This window comes from Mirounga leonina, unplaced genomic scaffold, assembly GCF_011800145.1.
Source record: "Mirounga leonina isolate KUSES-001 unplaced genomic scaffold, KU_Mleo_1.0 Mir_101414, whole genome shotgun sequence".
Classification (NCBI taxonomy): Eukaryota; Metazoa; Chordata; class Mammalia; order Carnivora; family Phocidae; genus Mirounga; species Mirounga leonina.
The window spans coordinates 1,877,632-1,899,316 of record NW_023270121.1 but is presented as its reverse complement, the minus strand read 5'-3'; the positions used below and the strand labels follow the sequence as shown (position 1 = coordinate 1,899,316).

The 21,685-nt window shown below is 43.8% G+C and overlaps 2 protein-coding genes across 2 annotated transcripts; one reads left to right on the top strand and one right to left on the bottom strand.

Moving 5' to 3' along the window:
- Positions 1-513: 513 nt before the first annotated feature.
- Positions 514-8,951, bottom strand: GLA (galactosidase alpha). The gene is made up of 7 exons (XM_035023619.1): positions 8,704-8,951; positions 5,758-5,932; positions 4,586-4,763; positions 3,938-4,029; positions 2,321-2,482; positions 1,725-1,922; positions 514-1,146 (listed from the first exon to the last, which is right to left on the bottom strand). Exons 1-7 carry the CDS (start codon positions 8,895-8,897, stop codon positions 883-885), a joined length of 1,263 nt encoding a protein of 420 aa, XP_034879510.1. The 5' UTR covers positions 8,898-8,951; the 3' UTR covers positions 514-882.
- Positions 8,952-9,182: 231 nt separating this feature from the next.
- On the top strand, positions 9,183-15,332 carry HNRNPH2 (heterogeneous nuclear ribonucleoprotein H2). The gene is made up of 2 exons (XM_035023500.1): positions 9,183-9,309; positions 13,104-15,332. Exon 2 carries the CDS (start codon positions 13,157-13,159, stop codon positions 14,504-14,506), a length of 1,350 nt encoding a protein of 449 aa, XP_034879391.1. The 5' UTR covers positions 9,183-9,309; positions 13,104-13,156; the 3' UTR covers positions 14,507-15,332.
- Positions 15,333-21,685: the final 6,353 nt, after the last annotated feature.

Below are 21,685 nucleotides of genomic sequence, written 5' to 3'. Positions count from 1 at the left end.
CATGATCTCGGGATTGTGAGATGGAACCCCGCATCAGGCTCTGTGCTGGGCGTGGAGCCTGCTTGGCATTCTCTCCTGTACCACCCCCTTAAAAAAAATGATCCATTCCCACATACCCCAGTCTGAAGATCATTGCCTCATCACATCCTAGAGAGGAGGCAACTTAAAAGGGGAGAGGGTGTTCTGGCCAGAGATCATAATGTATCAACTCTTGCTGGTGAAAATAAGCCATGTGCTTTTGTTGGATCTAGACTGCAAACAACCTTAGGATTTGGAAACTGGTGGAGTGTGTCTTGAGATGGTTCCATAAAAATTCAGTAATGTGGTCTCTTGGGTTGCTTCTGTAGGTTATTCCTGCTGGGCTATTTTTTTGCCCTTGAAGTAGCTTTGTTTTTCTCCTCCCTTTGGGCTAAGATTGTATTTAAGCAGTGCCATCCAAGCACCTCAGTAGGTAGTAGTTGGAAGGGTTGAAAGTCTGGGCTGAAATCTTGGCTGTAGTTTGTAGTGGATAAGTACCTGCCTCTGCTGTTGGTGAGGATTCAAATGGCTCATATACTTAACACCTCTAAAACAGTGCCTGGCACATTCTTTCATTTTGTTTCAAAAGCTTTTCCCCAAAATGTTGTCTAAAGATACCTTTAGCAGTTTTTACAAAACTCCACTGAGGAAAATTTTATTGACCGAAAGGACAACTAAAGTGGGAATGGAAGAAAAGGGAGACACCAGTGGGGGAATCACTTGGCAACAAAATACACATTTTTTTTTCCTTTTGAAGTAGGGGCTTAAACTCAGGACCCTGAGATAAAGACCTGAGCTGAGATCAAGAGTCAGAAGCTTAACAGATGAGCCACAGGGGCCGCAACAAAGGCTTTTTAGTGTAGGCTAGGTCGCTGCCAGCCGAAGTAAAACGGTGCCTGTGGGATTTATCTTAGTTTTTAAATCTGAAGTCCACTGATAAAACCCAAGCTTTCTCTTCTCAGGCAGGAGCTGTGTGATCATGCAGTCAGGAATACAGGCCAACCCCTGACCCAGGGAAGCAATAGAGATGGTATGAAAACGAGGTCCACCAATCTCCTGCAGGTTTACCATAGCCACAGCCCAGGCTAAGTCCGACAGTGGGCGTTCCCACACCTCAATGTTGTCTTCCTGAAAAGTAAGCCAAGAAAATAGGTGTGATAGCTTGGTAACTAGCAAGAAGCTGCCTTGCTGGTACTGACATTCAGTTATTGTCAGAACTACTGAGCACTTCTAGGAAAAATTAAAATCCTACAGCATGCTTTGGAAATAAGGTAATGGTTAGCAAAAAAGGAGCCTCATTACTGATTATAATACGAAGATTAAAAGTAAATATTCTCAGCTCAGTTGGTTAAGCGACTGCCTTCGGCTCAGATGATCCTGGAGTCCCGGGATCGAGTCCCGCATGGGCTTGCTGCACAGCGGGGAGTCTGCTCTTCTCCCTCTGACCCTCCCCCCTTCTCATGTGCTCTCTTTCTCTCTCATTCTCTCTCGCAAATAAATAAAATCTTTAAGAAAAAAAGTAAATAGTCTCAAAAGACAAGTGCACATCCTTTTAACAGATTTAGGACCAGGACAATGGTGGTACTTGGGCATAAAGCCATTCCATCTTAAACACACAAACATTTGGATGAACTGTAAACTAGAAGGCAAAAGCATATGTTCCTAGCCAATTCCTATTTTCTCCCATAGAACATTATTTACTGTACCTTTCTAAGCCGGTACCCCTGCTTGCCCAAGGGGTCCTGGTTGATGGCAATTACATCCTTATCCTGAAGGAGGGCTTTGGCTTGAGGGCTGATCTCTCGGAGGTCATTGGACATGAGTAACGGAGCGGCCATGATAGCCCACAGGGCCATCTGAGTTACCTGTTGGTCCCAGCTGAGGCCAAAGTTACCAATCACTAACTGGGACAAAGAAGAGCAAGAATTTAAATTAAAAAATGAAACATTTGGGGTGCCTGGGTGGCTAAGTTGTTAGGCGTCTGCCTTCGGCTCAGGTCATGATCCCAGGGTCCTGGGATCGAGCCCCACATTGCGCTCCCTGCTCAGTGGGAAGCCTGCTTCTCCCTCTCCCACTCCCCCTGCTTGTGTTCCCTCTCTTGCTGTGTCTGTCTCTGTCAGATAGATAAATAAACATTTTTCAAGTTGCCTAGATACAGAAGCCACTTTCTGTGGCACCCGGCTGTGAGTACTCTCATGTAAGGCCTTATTCTAGGAATTTTCCCTTCTGATTTGCCTTGAAAAATCAAATAGGAAAACAGGTCCACTGCAGGGGCTTGAACAAGGAGGGCTCAGGTTCTTACCATATCTGGGTCATTCCAGCCCCCTGGTCCTGCGACATCTACAATTCTCTTCTGGTTAGAAGATGTCCAAGCCAAGATACTCTTTACACTTTGCCAAGAATCATAAACGTCCTCAAAATTTCTCCAGTGATTGCAGTACTGTCGGATTTCTGTGTAATTGGGCTGTGAAAACAGACATAACTCTTCTGTTTACTTTCTACTGACATTCTTGCAAGATGAAAACAGTCAAGTTTAAAGGAGGTACCAGTAGCCTCTTTAGTGTACAGATTAAAGGTCTCTATGAGGAGAGCTAACTCCCTATTATAATGGAATTTCATTGTAAGAAATCTGCTTCAGAAGTAGGCCTTATAACTTAAAACCTCTCAAAATGGCTTTAACACTGTTTATGCTGGAAATTTGCCAAATGGTAACTAAGTATCGGGATTATGGAAGATTTTAATTTTTTTCACAACTTACTGTATTTTCACACTTCCCTAAAATGGACATGTATCACTAAAATGATCTCTGTAAGTAAAAATAAAAGCTGCAAAATTACATAGGATATACAAGCATAGGATAAGGCAATCTGCATCCTAGGCACATGATTTATTAATGGAACAAATACAAGTTTGTAGATAGGGAGGGAGAATATCAGAGGTTTATGATGTTGAGAAAGAAGGGAGAGTATTTTGCAGAGATTAGAGGGGAAGAACAGGGATTCATTGTATAAATAATTATTCAACACTTACCATAAGCTAGGGATACAGTGATAAAGTCAGACAAGGTCCCTGCCCTCCTGGAGCTTACATTCTAGTGGGGAGACAGACAATAAGTCAATCAACAAATAATTCCATACAGTGCTAAGCTCTTAAGGAAATTTAGCAGATCAATGTGATAAAGAATAAACGGATAGAGGGCTGTTTTAGAGTAGAGAAGAGCTGTCTGAATATGTGGCATTTGGTTTGGGACTTCAGTGTTAAGAAGGAGCCAACCATTTAAAAATCTCGAAGGAACAATGTACCAGGCAAAAACAAAACCCAAGTGTAAAGTCCCTGAGGCAGCAGCAGGCTTGCGTGTTTGAGGGACAGAAAGAAAATCCCGTGCAGTCATGGAAAGAGTGAGGGGAGGTTGGAGGCAGGCCAGGACCAGATCAATGGAGTGTGATTTTATTCCAAATGCAATGGGAAGCCAGTGAAGCAGGGGAGTGCTAGGATTTACATTTTAACGAGATCACTGCGGTGCTGCTTAGAAAATGGAGGGCAGGACCGTGGAAGCGGACCAGGCTGATGGTGCAGTCTGGGCAGAGATGATGGTGGCGGGGAAGACCAGAGTCGATGCAACCGAGATGGAAAGAAGTGGGCTGATTCAGGATGTGCTGTGTAGATAGTACTGATAGCATTGCTGGTGGATAGGCTGTGCACTGCGGAACAAAGGGAAGAATCAAAGATGACCAATTTCCCAGATTAGACTCCAATTATAGCAGTGGAGAGGGTGAGAAGTGGTTGGATCCTGAGAGAGAGGGTAGGATGAGCCTGTTAAGTAAGGCTGGACTTTGAAGGAGACCCTTTGTCTCCTTTGTTCTCAAGTTCTGAAAATCTATCAGCAAGGCTCTGTTGGATTCTGTGCTCACTAGCTCACCTTACGAAAAGGCCACATATAAAGGGGCCACTCACAGGAATACACAATGCTTCTGCCAGTCCTGTTCAGGGCCAAGGACATACGCTTATAACCTGTATGAGAAAACAATGGGTGAAATAAGGGAAAGAAGGGAATTTCCAGCTGGCGCTGTGTATTTTAAAAAGAGGCTGCCTGGAAAGGCCGTGGTTATATCTTAAACCAGCAGCAGAGACAGGTGGCTGCTTTGTGATTAAATTGTGTTTAGTACCTCCCAGACTGCTGGGATTGTTCTCAGGAGGTAGTGTGGGATGGTGCATAGACTGAGGAAAGGCAGGAATGAAGATGCTCTTTTTTTTCTGGGACTGACATTCCAGATGCTTTCCCAAGTGCTGTTATGGAAAGTTACAATTACTATTTGTAATGAACTCGGAGCCCTCTTGAATGAAACGTGCACATTATTAGCCATGATTAGGCATGCGTGGATTTTACATGCATGCATGCATGAATGCATGGACAAACTGAAAGAAAAGAAGAGATAGGAGCTCTGGCACATTGAGAATATATTTCTAGTATCGTGACTGAGCATTTAAAATGTGAAGATGAGCTCTTTGGAATGCTCCAGTTACCCTGGCCTCCAAGTTCCTCCCTTTGCTCATGGCTAAATCATACCTTTTTCCAAATGTTCCACGCTGTCACAGTAACAACCGTCAAATTTTAGCAGATCTACTCCCCAGTCAGCAAAGGTCTTGGCATCAACGTCATAGTGTCCAAAACTCCCAGGGAAGCCTGCACAGGTTTTATTTCCAACATCTGCATAAATTCCTAGCTTCAGTCCTTTGCTATGGACCTGAAATGAGAGAAAAGGATCACCACAGTACAAGGGCAATCATGAAGTACAGAGAACCACTCTAGGCTGGGGGCACAGATAAGTATATTTCACTAGGTATCAGGGGCTTCTTTTTTCACAAACCCCCAAAATTATCCAGGTGAGTTAGCTGGGAGACAAAGTCTCCAATGCTGCTGAGTTCAAACTATATATGTAAGCTGTGATACGGAACTAAAGGGAAAGCTATCACTCTCATCTTCTTCTGATGGGATCCTAAAAGTTGCCTTTCCATGGCAATAATACAATTATTTGGACAAAGACTCTCACCATGACCGTACCTTAGGCTCCTCTGTGCCCTTTTCTCAAGTAGGCCTCACGTTTCAGCAAGAATCCTGCTAAGTCATCTCCCTACCCTTGGTATCTGATCAAGTGCCTCATCCTCTGCCCTTCATGTCTAACTCCTTGGCCTGCCTGCCTTTAGCAAGAATTCTCTTGACCTTGATGTCTCCTCTTGGTAATTTTCCATCCACTGACACCCTCAAGTCTGCTCATTGACTATAAAACTCCACCTGTCTTTGTTGTATTTGAAATTGATCTTGGCTCCTTCCCCTATTGCAATAGTACTGAATACATCTGTCTTCATTGCCTTTAACTAGTGTCCAGCTCTATTGCTCCTTAATTTCAAGAATATATTCCTTCTATCTTCTACTTTATACTACAATTGTAATAGCTGCTCAAAGCGTATGGAAATACATGCACACGTGTCGAGAACCAAGTTCCCTTTTCCTCCTAGAAAATTCAGTGGTTTCAGCAAAAGGAGAACTTCCCCAAGACAGGCCTCAAGAGCTACCGCAAAACAAGGATCTGCTGATGGAATGAAAATTCCACGTGATAAGCCTTACAATTTGATATTCAGATAATAGCAGCTATTTTATTTTCTCAGTTTTTCTGAATAAGCTTCAGTACAAAAGTGCTTACAGTCTCCTGAATGAAAGAGAATCATCTATAAACTCACATAATCAGCAAGGCGTCGGATCCCACTAGGAAAGCGTTTAGGGTCTGCCTGAAGTCTGCCTTCTGAATCTCTTTTGGGAGCCATCCAACAGTCATCAATACAGAGGTACTCATAACCTACATCCTTCCAGCCATCTGACTCCATGAGTTCTGCCATCTGCATGAAGAGCTTCTCACTGCAAGAGAAATTCCAAAAATTATTGCAAATCATTAAACAAATGATAAGGCATCTTGGGGTTTTGCAAGTTCTTTCAACCCAGTTACTACCCAATTCAGTAGTAACCAGTGCAAGGTAAAATGGACTGGGCCCTTTTTTTTTTTTTATTTCCCCCTGCCTGAATACTTCCACCCTAAGAACCTCAATTAGGAATGAGAAATACATGAAATTGAAAAGGTACTTAGAACTAAGAAGAAAGTTCAGTAAAGTAAGAAACTACAAAGTTACTATAATCAACAGCTTCCTCAGATATCAACAATAACCTGTTTGGGAAAAAAAGATACCATTCACAAGAGCAACCAAAAAAACAACAGAAAAACCTAAAATACCTAGAGATAAATTTAAGACATGTGCAGAATCCATAGGAATAAAACTATGATGTTCCCAAATGATTTCAGTAAATGGAGAGATGTTATTTTGCTCTGGGATAAGAAAACTCAATGTTAAAACATATCTTTATATATTTTTAAATTAGGCTCCACGCCCAGTGTGGAGCCCAACATGGGGCCTGAACTCACGACCCTGAGATCAAGACCTGAGCTGAGATCAAGAGTAGGATGCTTAATCCTACTGAGCCACCCAGGCATCTCTTATACATTTAATAAAATCCTGAACAAACCCCAAAAGAACTTTTTAAGGAACTTGGCAACATGATTCAAAAGTTCACCTGAGAGAACATATGAACATTTTACAAAAGATAAATGAAGCTGGTATAGTACCAGTAGCATTAGAATATACAAATCAATGGAATTAGAAAGTTCTGAAAGATCCTTCCAGCCATCTGGTACCATGGAATCTAGTATAAACATATTTTTTAAAGATTTTATTCATTTTTTGAGAGAGAGCATGTGTGTGCACACGAGTGGGGGGGGGGCGAGGGGCAGACAGAGAGGGAGAAGCAGGCTCTCCACTGAGCAGGGAGCCCGATGTGGGCTCGATCCCAGGACCCCAGGACCCCAGGATCATGACCTGAGCCGAAGGCAGACGCTTAACCGACTGAACCACCCAGGTACCCCAGGAATTTAGTATATATTAAATGTGGCATTCCTTACAGGAAAATAAAGTTCAGGTGGACTAAAGATGTAAATATTTTTTAAAGATTTTATTTATTTATTCGAGAGATAGAATGAGAAAGAGAGAGAGCGTGAGAGGGGGTAGGGTCAGAGGGAGAGCAGAGCAGGGAGCCCAATGCGGGACTCGATCCATGGACTGCAGGATCGTGACCTGAGCCGAAGGCAGTCACTTAACCAACTGAGCCACCCAGGCGCCCAAAGATTTAAATATTTTAAAAATCCATAAAAATGCTATTAGGGAATGTAGGTGACTATATTATCTTCAGGTAGATAAAGACTTTCTCAACATGATGCCAGAGCCAGAAATCATAAAAACCAACATAAGCTGGAACCACCATATTCATAATATATGACAGACCAAACACACATACACACACAACCCCAAAACCAAACCCAGAACATTTCAGCTAAAAAATAATTAAGTGGAAATAAAAACACCAGATTGGCAAAGTTTCAAAAGAATGACAAAAATGCAGTGTTGGCCAGGGTGTGGGGAAATAGACATTCTCATACACTGTTCTTGGGGATGTGCATTTGTAAAACTTTTGGGGAGGATAGTTTGATATGTAACAAAATAGTTTGATATGTAACATACCTTTGGATCCAATAATTACACTTCTAAGGAAAGAATCTTACGATGTACAAGGATGGTTAACACAGCTTCACAATAATAAAAAAAATTGAAAAGCCTGAATAGCTATCAACAGGAGATTGCTTAAATAAATTATATACATGTAATTTGCATTTGTGAAGCACTTATTCTGTGCCAAGGAAACTTTATTTTCATTATACTCTTCTTTACCATCTACATTTTTTGCAATGATCATGCATTAGTTTTATTATCAGATATAAAAATAAGCCAACAACTACTTAGGGAAAAAAAAAAAAAGGAAAAGACAAAAAGAAATATGTGATGGGAACTACATTCAGCATCCCAGCATTAAGCTTCCATAGCTTTGAACTGTGTCTGTGAGCATCTGTGATTTATCTCCATTTATTTTGTGCATCAAAGCCAAGAGAGGTTATTTTTGGGGTCTGTGAATGCTCAAAAATTTTTCCATATAAATTAATGGTAATTGCTTCTTCACTTTAAGCCATTCCCGCTTATGGAACACTCAACTTTTGGACAGCAGGGGAAACCTTTATAAAGTTCCTCCAGGTCAACCAGATTCTAGCCAGATGCCACACCCAAGGGCGAGGGGGTGGGGATATCTCAGAGACTCCCTGGTTCCTCTAAACTCCCTCCAGTTACAGCCAAGGAACCCCTGACCCCAAAAGCAGAAGAGCACTGTCTTAGTCCTCTGTCTCTCCTACTCACCCTGGCTGTGGTCACTACCAGTGCCTGGCAGACAGAGGCAGGACAAGCAGTTCCCAAGAAGGGTCTGAACAGAACTGGATGGTGAATGGATCAAGTCCCTAGTTGGGTGATCCGGCACAGAGGGACGGAGAAGCAGGGGTTGCTGACCCGACTCCTACCGCAGGAGGGGTCACGCCAGACAAAGTTTAGGGCTAGTTCCCCACCAGGGTAGTTTGCTGGGGATAAAAAAGCAGCAGCAGTAGGGGAGCCCTCCCTCTGCGACCCTCCATCTCCCCCCAAAGAGAGACAGACAAACGCACGGGAAGGCGAACGCAAGGGGTTACTCATTATCTCTCATACCTGATACAGGAATCCGGCTCTTCTTGGCAGTCAACATTGCACATGAAGCGCTCCCAGTGCAGCCAGCCCATCGTAGGGGTCATCGCCAAGCCATTGTTCAGGGCCCTGGCCCCAGGGAAGCTCCAGAGAACCAGGGCCAGGAAGCGAAGTGCCAGCAGGAAGCCCGGCAGCTGCACTTTGCCTTTCAGCTTCATCGCCACCTTAATGCAGTACAAATTTCCACCGGTGAAGTGGGCTTTTAAGTTTAACTTTAGAGGCGGACCAATCACCGGTGAGCTATTAAATAATGACGTTATTGTTTCTGAGGCAACTGGGACGGTTATCCCCAGAGGTGGACCAATGATCACTCACGTCAAACGCACCGCAACCAATCACACTCTTCCTTTCTTGATATTGGCCCGCCCTGCTTCCATACCAGAAGGAAGTGCGGCGCTTTAGAGAACCCGAGTCTAAGCCGGGAGCTGCTCACGTGACCGAGATCTCACATGACGTAGGCGATCACGTGATCAGTCGCTTACGTGAGCAGAAGTAGTTCTGGTCGTCGTCTACCGTCTCGCTATAGCCGTTTGAGGGAAGAAGGAGGAAAATTATCCGGTATCGTTAGAGGTTGGTGTGTGGGTGGGAACTGGGGACCCGAGGGTGGTGATGATGAAGACCAAAGCAGGATCCGCGGGCCGCCTCCGCCTTTTTCGTTCCCCGCTTTCCCCTCCCCCGCTCCCCCTCCCCCCCCCCCATCTCAGTGCCGGGAAGCCGCCTTTGCTGCGCCTGGTGGGGAAATGGTGGACGTTCGTGACTGTGTGTGTGTTTTTGTATATCTGTCTGTCTGGGCGGGTCTCAGGGGACCCTTAAGAGAAACTCTAAGGTGAAAACGCTTGAAAACCACGTCCCTGGATTAGGAAAAACAAATATTGAGCCCAGTGGCCGGAGTGCTGTTCCATTCAGGCACTTAGTCCCCACTGATTGTCTGTCTGTAGGGGGAGGCACCAAGTGAATTTTATCTGTAGAGTCACTTCTAGGCAAATGCTGCGTGCCTGACAGAGGCGCTCAATAAATGTTTTTACTGAATTGGATATTTAAATAACGTTTATTTTTGTACTTATAATAGTCTACATGTTCAGTTTTGAACATTCAAAAAATAACAGTATACTATAAATTTAAAAAAATACACGTAATTCATCATCGGGAGGTAGCTATTCAGCATTTTGGTGTATAAAAAGTATGTGTATAACACACATATAAATACACAATTTCTTAACCCACAAATGGAATCCTGGTTCCTACTTCAGCAACTTAGTCTTGGTGGCCTTCCCGGGAGATAGAGTAATGAAGCAGAATCTCCCTGCCACTACAGAGGTGATGTTAATTTCTAAAGTGCTGCAGTGACATGAAATGGGATTGGTCATCCAAGAGATAAGGCATGCAAAAAACCAGTCGGTAAATCTGTCACTCAAACCTGAAGATGGTTTATAGGGAGACTGTTATTTGCAGATGCAATGTGCCAGGCATATAATAGGCAATTAATAAATGTTGAATCCTCAGTGTAGTTTTATGGCAGTTATTAAACTTTGTACTTTCTTTCCAAGAGGCCCAGTGTTTCCAGACCATGTCAGACAAGCCATGCACATATACAGAATTAGAAAACTTTATAAAAGCAAACATTTAAATTTATTTTTTGCTGAAATAAAATTAATCTGCACAGAAAATTAAGAATGCACAAGAAATTGAAAAAATAACATTGAAAAAGCCAGAAACCTGCCACTTAGAGCAATCACTATTAACATTTGCCGCACTCCCCATGTATATATATTTTTCTAACATTTTGTTCCAATGACTGATTTTTAAAAATTAAAACTATAAAGAAGTATATTGGGTAAAGAGTGAAAATATCTCACCCTACCTTCCAGTTCCTGTTTTCTCAGAACACAAATTTGTATTATGTGCTTTTTCAGATCGTCGTCTATGCATTTACATACATATATACCTGCATGCTTATATTTTAAAATAAGTAGGATCATACTATGCATATTTTATTTAATACATTTTGGAAATCTTCCTAGGTCAGGGCAGATCTTTTTTCTTAACAGCTGCATAGGATTCCATTTTAAGGATAAAGTATATTGTAATTCATTCAGCCATTCCCCTATTGATGAATAGTTAGGTTTCTAATTTTCAGCCATTACTAGCAGTGCAATAACAGTGAACATTTGTGAGTATTTCTGTTGACCAGGTTCCTGGAAGGAATTATAGTAGGGTCAAAGGATATGTGAACATATATGTGTTTTTTTTACACGGTTGAGATTATAAAGCAGCCGTGATCTTGGTTCGTAAGATTATAGCATATGTAGTTCCTCATGTTATTAAATATTTGTATAATTTTAAAATTAAGTGTGTGATATTCTTTCTTAATAAAATACCTTTTGAAGAATATATAGCTCTATAAATCTTTGAATTTCAGGTCATCTCCTTAGGGCACATAATCTGAAATGGATTTACTGTATCAAAAACTGATACATGTTTCCAAATTGCTTTCCAGAAATATTGTATCTACTTTCACTCCTCTAGGAGTGTTCAAGAACCCTGAATATTAGCATTGGCTTATCCTCCCTGTTTAATTTTTCACTGTCTTGGTGGGTGAAAAATGTTGATTAACTCTGGCTTTAATTTGGATTTCTGATGATTGATGAGGTTTTAACATTTCCCAGACAACTCTCCTGTATCCTCCCTCACATCTGTTTTCCCCCAGTATTTAATCTGTTATCAAGTCCCGCAGAATCCACCGCTTTGAATGCGTAGATCACATCTTTCCTTTCTTTTTTCTTTTATATTTTTTAAGATTTTGTTTATTTGAGAGAGAGAGCGCGCGCGCACAAGCGGGGGGAGGGACAGAGGGAGAAGCAGACTCCCCACAAAGCAGAGAGTGGGGTTCCATCCCCGGACCCTGAGATCCTGACTTAAGCCGAAGGCAGCCACTTAACCCACTGAGCCACCCAGGTGCTCTCCTTTGTTTTTTTAAAAACTACTGTTGCCTTGGGGCGCTTGGGTGGCTCAGTGGGTTAAGCCTCTGCCTTCGGGTCATGGTTCCAGGGTCCTCGCTCAGCGGGAAGCCTGCTTCTCCTCCCTCTGCCTGCCGCTCCCCTTGCTTGTGCCCGCTCTCCTTGCTTGTGCTCGCGCGCATGCTCTCTCTGTCTCTCAAATAAGATCTTTAAAAAAACAAACAAAAAAACTGCTGTTGCCTTAGGTGAATCCCTTATGCCTGCCTCATAGTGACTGGGTTTCTAGCTGATCTTGCTGGTGTCATACCAACCCCCTCTGTTTGAGTTCCACACTGTTGCCAGGGTGATCTATTATTTGAAAGGGCTCTGATTACATCACTTCCCTCCCCTCACTCCCCTGCCCACTTCCCTCTCCTCACTCCTTCACCCACTCCCCTACCCCAAACCCTTAGAAGGCCCTTAGTGTTTGTCTATCAAGTAAGGTCTTTGGGATCCTATGTCTACCTTGCCAGCCTTATCTCTCGCCGAGCCTCGTCCTATTTTATGCTCCATCCGTAATTTTTAAAATTTACTTGTGGATCCTTGAACTGGTGAGTCTGTTTTATTTAACAATTCTGTGCCAACTGTTAGAATTGACCAACTAGTCCCTGTTTTATACCACCTTTTCACCCTGGCCAGAATTTTGTCATAGCAGGGATACTGTTTATTTGCCCTTTTGTCTTAATTAGTAAAGATGTATAATGCCCCTGTAGGACCATAAACCCTTTCTGGGCTTATTGATCCTTGTATCCCAAAGCCAAGTCCTGTACTTGGCAGCTGAAAAATATAAAAGGAATGTGTGAATTTTTTCCATTTATCTCTTAGGCCTTAATATTTCCCTGATTTTATTAATTGGCATGAGTTCTTTATATAATAAGGATATTAATGTATTGGTGTAAGTATCTTATCAAGTGTACTGTTTGTCTTTTAATTCTGTTTAATCTTACCTTTGATGTAATGAAGTTTTTCATTTTTATGTAATCAGGGATAGCCATCTTATATTCACATCTTCCAGTGATTTTGTTGCTGTTAATTTTTTATGCCTTTTATGTTCTGTAATGTTAATACATGTTCAGGGTAGAAAATTTAGAACATACAGAAATGTCCAAAGAAAATATTCCTTTAGTCAAGAAGTTCCCATAATCCTACTGCCCAGAAATAACCACTGTTAATGGTATCCAACACGTAATAGGTATTGAGTAAAATATTCGTTGGGTGAACGAATTAAAAATTTGGTGTAGTCTTTTTATTTATATGAATGTTTTAGAAAAAAGCTATCCATGTGAGTTTTATATTATTAGTTTGCTTTTTTTCTCTTACTGTATCGTGAACTTTTTTCCATGACAGTAGTCTTCTAATTTTTTTCAGCCACACCGAGATCGCATCGAGCCAAGCTTGCCACCAAGAGCCCAACAGTCACCATGATGCTGAGCACAGAAGGCAGGGAGGGGTTCGTGGTGAAGGTCAGGGGCCTACCCTGGTCCTGCTCAGCTGATGAAGTGATGCGCTTCTTTTCCGATTGTAAAATCCAAAATGGCACATCAGGTATCCGTTTCATCTACACCAGAGAAGGCAGACCAAGTGGTGAAGCGTTTGTCGAACTTGAATCCGAAGATGAAGTGAAATTGGCTTTGAAGAAGGACAGAGAAACCATGGGACACAGATACGTTGAAGTTTTCAAGTCCAACAGTGTTGAAATGGACTGGGTGTTGAAGCATACAGGTCCGAATAGTCCCGACACTGCCAATGATGGCTTCGTCCGGCTTCGAGGACTCCCATTTGGCTGTAGCAAGGAAGAGATTGTTCAGTTCTTTTCTGGGTTGGAAATTGTGCCAAATGGGATGACGCTGCCGGTGGACTTTCAGGGGCGGAGCACAGGGGAGGCGTTTGTGCAGTTTGCTTCCCAGGAGATAGCTGAGAAGGCCTTAAAGAAACACAAGGAAAGAATAGGGCACAGGTACATTGAGATCTTCAAGAGTAGCCGAGCTGAAGTCCGAACCCACTACGACCCCCCTCGAAAGCTCATGGCCATGCAGCGGCCAGGTCCCTATGATAGGCCGGGGGCTGGCAGAGGGTATAATAGCATTGGCAGAGGGGCAGGGTTTGAAAGGATGAGGCGTGGTGCCTACGGTGGAGGGTACGGAGGCTATGACGACTATGGTGGCTATAATGATGGGTATGGCTTTGGGTCGGATAGATTCGGAAGAGACCTCAATTACTGTTTTTCGGGAATGTCTGATCATAGATATGGAGATGGTGGGTCCAGTTTCCAGAGCACCACAGGGCACTGTGTACACATGAGGGGATTACCTTACAGAGCCACTGAGAATGATATTTACAATTTTTTCTCACCTCTTAACCCCATGAGAGTGCACATTGAAATCGGACCTGATGGCCGAGTTACTGGTGAGGCAGATGTTGAATTTGCTACCCATGAAGATGCCGTGGCAGCAATGGCAAAAGACAAAGCTAATATGCAACACAGATATGTGGAGCTCTTCTTGAATTCTACTGCAGGAACAAGTGGGGGCGCATATGATCACAGCTATGTAGAACTCTTTTTGAATTCTACAGCAGGGGCAAGTGGCGGTGCTTATGGTAGTCAAATGATGGGAGGGATGGGCTTATCCAACCAGTCTAGTTATGGGGGTCCTGCTAGTCAGCAGCTGAGTGGTGGCTACGGAGGTGGTTACGGTGGTCAGAGCAGTATGAGTGGATACGACCAAGTTCTGCAGGAAAACTCCAGTGACTATCAGTCAAACCTCGCTTAGGTGAAGGAACACTAAACACCTATTACAGAAATAAAAGCCCTGCATTTAATGGGGATTGTAGAATGAGAGTGATGTTTAGTATATCCAGTATGATTGGTAAATGGGAAATATCATTGATTCTGATCACTCTTGGTCAGCTTTCTCTTTCTTTTTCTTTCTTTCTTTCTTTTCTTTCGTTTCCTTTTTTTTTTTTTTTAAGAAAACAAAAATTAAGTTTAACAGTTTTGCATTACAGGCTTGTGATTCATGCTTACTGTAAAGTGGAAGTCAAGGTTTTACAACTTCAAGCTCAGTAATTTCAAACACTGAAACATTCATCTAGGGTATAATAACAACATTCAGTATTGACCATAACTGTTAAAACAATTTTAAGCTTTCCTCAAGTTAGTTACGTTGTAGGAGTGTACCTAAGCAGTAAGCGTATTTAGGTTAAAGCAGTTTCACTTATGTTAAATGTTGCTCTTATACCACGATACATTGAAAACTTTGGATGCATGTTGAGAAACATGCTTTTCTGTAAAACTCAAATATAGGAGCTGTGTCTACGATTCAAAGTGAAAACATTTGGCATGTTTGTTAATTCTAGCTTTTTGGTTTAATATCCTGTAAGGCACGTGAGTGTACACTTTTACTTTTTTTTTTTTTTTTTTTTTAAGATCTGGGACAATTTTGAGATGTAATATCAATACCTTAGGAGTTTGGTCATGTCGTTTGTATGAGATTCTGAGGCTTTGATTTAAATCTTTCCTTGTATTGTGATTTCCATTAGATGTATTGTACTAAGTGAAACTTGTTAAATAAATCTTCCTTTTAAAAACTGGAAAAATAATCTTGTACAGCGTGATTATTTTAATGTTCTATCATATCTATCATATGAACCATTTCTTTTTTTGTTATGTTCAATTAGCCAACATACAGTACCTCATTAGTTTTTGATGTAGTGTCCAGTGATTCATTAGTTGCCTATAACACCCAGTGCTCATCACAGCATGTGCCCTCCTTAATACCCATCACCCAGATACCGCGTCCTCCCACCCCCCTCCCTTCTGTAACCCTCAGTTTGTTTCCCGGAGTCCAGAATCTCTCATGGTTTGTCTCCCTCTCTGATTTCCTCCCATTCATATGAACCATTTTTTTAAAAGATTTTATTTATTTATTTGCGAGAGAGAGCGCGCGTGAGCACACAAGCGGGGGGAGCGGCAGGCAGAGGAAGAAGCAGACTCCCAGCTGAGCAGGGACACTGACGTAGAACGCAATCCCAGGACCTGGGATCACGACCAAGCCGAAGGCAGACGCTTAACAGACTGAGCCACCCAGGCATACAGAAACATTTCTTTGATACAAGTCCTCTGCCCTTGAAATTTAAATTGTTTTTTTTTTTTAATTTTCATAAGCATTTAAAAAATTTTTAAAAGCACAAAAAGTATCTTTATACATACATTTTTGCATATATCAATTATTTCTAAACTATATGCCTAGGAGTGGAATTGCTGAGTCAAAGGTACACACATTTTTAAGGCTTTTGATTTGCAGTATCAGAAAGATTATGGTACTTTGTGTTTGCACCAGGAGTATATGCCCCCCCCCGCCCCCCGCCAGCCTCCTCAGTGATGCATATTATTCTTGATCGAGGCTAATTTGAAAGTTGAAAAATGGTATCCTATTGTTATTTTAATTTCTGTTTAACTGATACTGAGGTGGAGTATTTTTCTCTTTCTAAACTCATCTCCATGTCCACAGGACTATTGAGCTACTCAGGAGACTAGACTTTTATCAAGACAACATTCTCCAAAAGCCCAGAAGTAAAAGCAAATAAATCCCCTTCCTTTGATTTAATCATAAATGGAAGATCTAAGGGACCTTTATATGTTTTTAAAAAGAAGGAAGCCTATGTTATTATACAAATAATTCAGTCTCCTCTGTGCATTTATTAATAGAGTCTCAACACGCTTTAAGGTTTTTCAGGGTGGTTAAAGCTTGTTCTTCACCATTGGTTCTCAAACTTCAGTGTGCCCCAGTATTATCTGCAGGGCTCGTAAAAACATTGATTACTGGGCCTCACTCCTAGAGTTTCTGAAATTTGGTAATTCTGGGTTTGTGTTTAAGAATGTGCTGCTGCAGGGCGCCTGGGTGGCTCAGTCGTTAAGCGTCTGCCTTCAGCTCAGGTCATGATCCCGTGGTCCTGGGATCGAGCCCCGCATCGGGCTCCCTGCTCAGTTGGGAGTCTGCTTCTCCCTCTCCCACTCCCCCTGCTTGGGTTCCCTCTCTTGCTGTGTCTCTCTCTGTCAAATAAATAAAATCTTAAAAAAAAAAAAAAATCTGCTGAGGCTCTTGGTCTCAATGACCCCATTTTGTGACCCATCCCTCTCTAATGGCTAAAGGCCCAGAACGGCAGCTTTAAGAAGCAGCTTGCTCCGTGATTCCTGATCGCCTCCCCTACATTCCCGTAACAATTTAAACTTTCTGTTAAAGTACAGATTGCATATGATTGTTTACAATATCTTGCACCTCCCACAAGGACTTCAAACACCTGTGACGCCAGGGGTTCTCTTACATTTCTGCATATGTAGTTGCGGTTAACAATTACACCTCTCAATGACCTTCAGGCCTGGATGCCCTCGGGTCACCCCCAGCTGCACCTGAACTTCAAGTCGGTTTTGTGGCTCTCCTGACCAGCTGGGAAATGGATTGTTATCTTTGGCTCTGCTTATAGCTTGGGGCCCAGAGAAATGCTCTGAGAGGGGAAGCAAATACCAAATTGGTATTACCTGATTCAATTTTATTCAAGGATACTTTTTATTGAGTATCATTTCTAGTAAATCATTCACACTGAGGGTACAGTGAGAGGTGATTTGAGATTCTTTAATGACTTCTAATTTCTGTCACAGCTGCCAGGGGAGCAAGAAATCCATTTTGGCTCATGCCATACCGAGCCAGTCATTACCTTGCCCTCCCAAGGTCCTTCAGGAAGCCTTTCTCAGGGAGTTCACAAGTAGGTGTTTTTCCTTTCACCGCGGCTCAGTTAATTTTCCAGAACGTTCTCTAAGTATGAGCACAGATTCTCCACTTAGCCACTAGATGTCACCAAATGCCAGGAAAGGATTGGCTGAGGTCGGCGCTCAAAGGTGTTTGCAGCCTCTTCCTGGATAAGAAAACTCCCATGTATTTAGGGAAGCGGTCAAAAGAGAGAGACCTTGGAGGTCAGCAGTCAGCACTAGAGGTGTGGAAAGGGACAGAAGTACCTGTCAGGAGAGCAGCACAGATGCGCGCACACACACACACACACACACCTCTAACTCTTTCAAATCTAACACCCGAACACTACCCAGGAGAGTTTGCTGGGAGGTAAAGTGGGAAACCCCACCCATAGCTCCCCAACCACCAAGCCAGGGGATTCATTCTAGACTGCACCTGTGAGCTACCTGGCAGGCCCAGGCTGAAAGTTGGCAGCCACAACAATCATGGCCTAAGGGGGTCTCCGGCTGAGGGCTGAGGCCCGTGGTTTTCAGAGTGTGCTTCCTGGACCGGCAGCCTGACCTGGAGCTTGTTAGAAATGCAAAGTCTCAGGTCCCTCCTAGGCTGACTGAATCAGAAACTCTGGGGGGCGAGGCCCCAAATCTGCATTTTAACACGCCCCGCAGGTGATGCTGACAGCACAGAACCATTGGCTAGTGTAGGCATCCTGTTATTCACTCATTCGTTTCTTTCTGCATTCATTCATCCAACCCTAAAGGAGGTCCCTAAACCAGAGACAATCTTATCTGTAAGCATGGCCCCGCTTCTGTGTCCTCCCCTCCCAAACTGGTATGAAAACGCATCGCAAATTCACTTACAAATCAAGGTTCTTTCTCCTCGGGGAGAATTCCCAAGTTGTCAGCAAAAAGGAAGATTTCTCCACGATGGGCCTCGAGGGCGGTTGCAAGAACAGATTGCCGCGCGGATGAAATCAAATTCTGCTCACTGCCCCTGACGCTTAGCTGGGAGGGTCACAAGGGCCATTTCACAACCTGCTCTCACAGTGACCAAAATTCAGTCTTGTGAATGCAGAGCAGTCATGTCGGTGGGGTCACCAGGTTAGCTGGGTCCACGGCCCCGTGCAGAGGGTTAGCTTGTGCTTGGCGCCTGTCTGTGGGAGGCCTCCCCCCGCCCCCGCTGGCAGTGATCTGCACGGCAGATGCCCAGAACACACTTCCCACCAGCTGTCAGTCACCAGCTGCTGAAAAGAGAATGTTAGCCTTCTGAAAAAAGAGATGGGTCCTGAGAGACAACATCTGAGAATCACTGTGATTTAGTCAGTAATTATTTTTGAACCATTTACGAATCCTGGACTATGAGGTGTTGAAACAGGTACTACCAGGAATCCTAGTCCCCGGGCTGTCATTGGCCCTACCTCCCTAATGACAGGACTTTGTTTCTGGGCTGACATCATTGCATCTGGCTCCATTCTCCCTCAGGATGAATTTCCTTTTGCTCAGACCTCCCTATCCCCACTATGACCTGGAATAGTCTTGTGGCAGGGCCTCCCCACCGGTTCTTCGGCTGTGCCTTGTCTCAAGGAGCGGACATAGTTGAATCCTTTCCTGGAGGCTCCTGAGCCTCTACTACGAGTAGACTTTCATTGGGTCCATTTCATCACCAACAGCCACAAACAGCCTCCTAGATCCACCCCCCCCAACTATATACAAATCATGAGTACCTTCCAAGGAGTCTCTTCAGCCCACACACAAGTGGACTTGTGCAAGTCTTTTCTGCAATCTTTCAAATCTGCCCAGTTCCAGTAGGTTCCCAAGTATGGACATAGGAGTCAGCCCCTGCAGATGAGATAGATCCATGCTGCAAAGCAGGTTTCTGACTTCTGCCGTGCTGAAAAATTGGTAAATTCAGCAACTGAATGACTCCCTGGGTATCAGACTGTCGGCCTGCCCTGGGCCATGCCCGCCCCCCTGTGTAATTTTGTCACCCCTGGGCACATCCCAACCACCCTGCTTGGTCCTGACTGCAGGGGGCCTGCCTAAAGTTTGTGCAACTCAGGGATGGGAGAAGGCATATGTTCTAAGAATACACAGGGTCTGGTTCAAACGTGACCATAAGGCAGGTTTACCTAAGGTACATGAAGGACAGAAGAGAGCCAAGTTAAGCTGAAATCCATATTGGGGCAAGTAGGGTTACTCAGGTACTAGTGGAGGCCCTGGGGAGCAGAACCATGGCTATTGCAATCCGTTAGACCAGAATCCATTTTAGAATGAAATACCTAGTGCTTAGCGATCAGACAGGTATAGGTCAGCATCCTGCTTCAATCTTTTATTTGCTCTGTGACTTTGGACACGAAACCCTATTTGAGTTTGTTTCCTCACCTGTGACGTGGAGGTAGTAATGATGTTGCTGTATGATATTGTTACAGTTTGTGATTTGCTACACGCAGCAAGCCGGAACAGTAGCTGTCACCTGTGAAGTCAATTCCGACGTTCATCCACCTGCAGTCGATCCATCTGCAAGGCTGCCGCCGTGTCTGTGAGAGCACTGGCACCCCCCAGACTTGCCAGGTGCCGGTTCGGATGCAGTTTCCTACATCCCATAAACCTTTGGACTTGTACCTGGATTTAGAGAGGTAAGGAAGGGATCAGGAAGGAAAGGCAGGCGTGACTTTGCAGACAGAAAGAAGAGGATCAACACAGGGCAGGAGCAAGGCAGGGACACCTCCAGAGCCCACTGAGACCCACGATCCCTTACTGAATGGAGGAAGAGATGGCTTGGAGGCCAGTAGGACAGTGACCACAGTCCAGCTGCACCTGTCTCTGGCCGTGCACAGCTGCAAGACAGCATAGTGTCCAGCTTTCATTTTACCACAGCAAAGAACCTCTGCGGAGGTTCTAAGCCACCATATCCACAGAGAGCAGCACTGGAAGAATGTTCTGGAGATCACTCCACCTTCCCAAGATTTTAGTATCTGTGCCATTATCAATAAAGGCTGATCATGCCTTACATTGTGAGTGTGTGTTTATGATCAGGTTCTATTTCATCCAGCCCAAATCTGTGACTGTCAGCAAAAAGGGGCTTTCTTCAAGGTGGGCCTACTATGTCTCCCACCCTACAATGAGAGACCAGAGAGATCTCTACGTTATGGGCATTTTCTGTCATATTCCTTTTTTTAATGTTTTTTAAGGATTTTATTTAGTTACTTGAGAGGTAGAGAGCACAGAGGGAGAGTGAGAGGGAGAAACAGACTCCCCACTGAGCAGGGAACCCCACCACGGGGCTCGATCCCAGGACCCCAGGATCATGACCTGAGCTGAAGGCAGATGCTTAACCGACTGAGGCACCCAGGCTCCCCTTCTGTCATATTCCTGAAAGCCATTTCCCAAAAGGCCTCAGCACAGAGAAACCCCAATTCAATGCTCAGGATGGGAGGCAGGGTTGTGTTTGGACTCCTGCAGGGAGCCTGGCTCAAGGTTTACATGGGAGAAAGGTTGGGGACTCCTGAATATGCTGCCCTTTGTGAAGCAGAAGGCCTCCAGTGGTCATGGATCAGAGGTACCAAGACCCTGCTTCCTTGCAATCTCCTGCATGAGGATGTATGTGCTCACCCAGAGACTGAGCCCAGGAGTCACCTCCATTCATTTATGACCACATACTGAGTGACTGGTGTGTATCAGGTAGGGTGACAATGCTGATGTGAACAATGAGGTTGCTTTGCCTGACTGTATTAGTTTCCTGAGGCTGCTGTAACAAGTTGTCACCAACTTGGTGGCTTAGAACAGAAGCTTATTCAGTCTCACATAATTCTGGAGGCCAGACATTCAACATCAGTTTCACGGAGCCAAGACCAAGATGTTGGCAGAGCTATACCCAATCCAGAGGCTCTAGGGAGGAATCTATTCTTTGCTTCTTCTCAGCTTCTGGTGGCTGTCAGCATTGTTTGGTTTGTGGCCAGGTTGCTCTCATTTCTGTTTCCATGGTCACGTTGTGTCTTCTTCTCCTCCTCCTCCCCCTGCTCCCCCTCCTCCTCCTCTTTCTTCTTCTTCTTCTTCCTTCTTCTTCTTCTTTTCTTCTTCTTCTTCTTCTTCTTCTTCTTCTTCTTCTTCTTCTTCTTCTTCTTCCTTCTTCTTCTTCTTCTTCTTCTTCTTCTTCTTCTTCCTTCTTCTTCTTCTTCTTCTTCTTCTTCTTCTTCTTCTTCTTCTT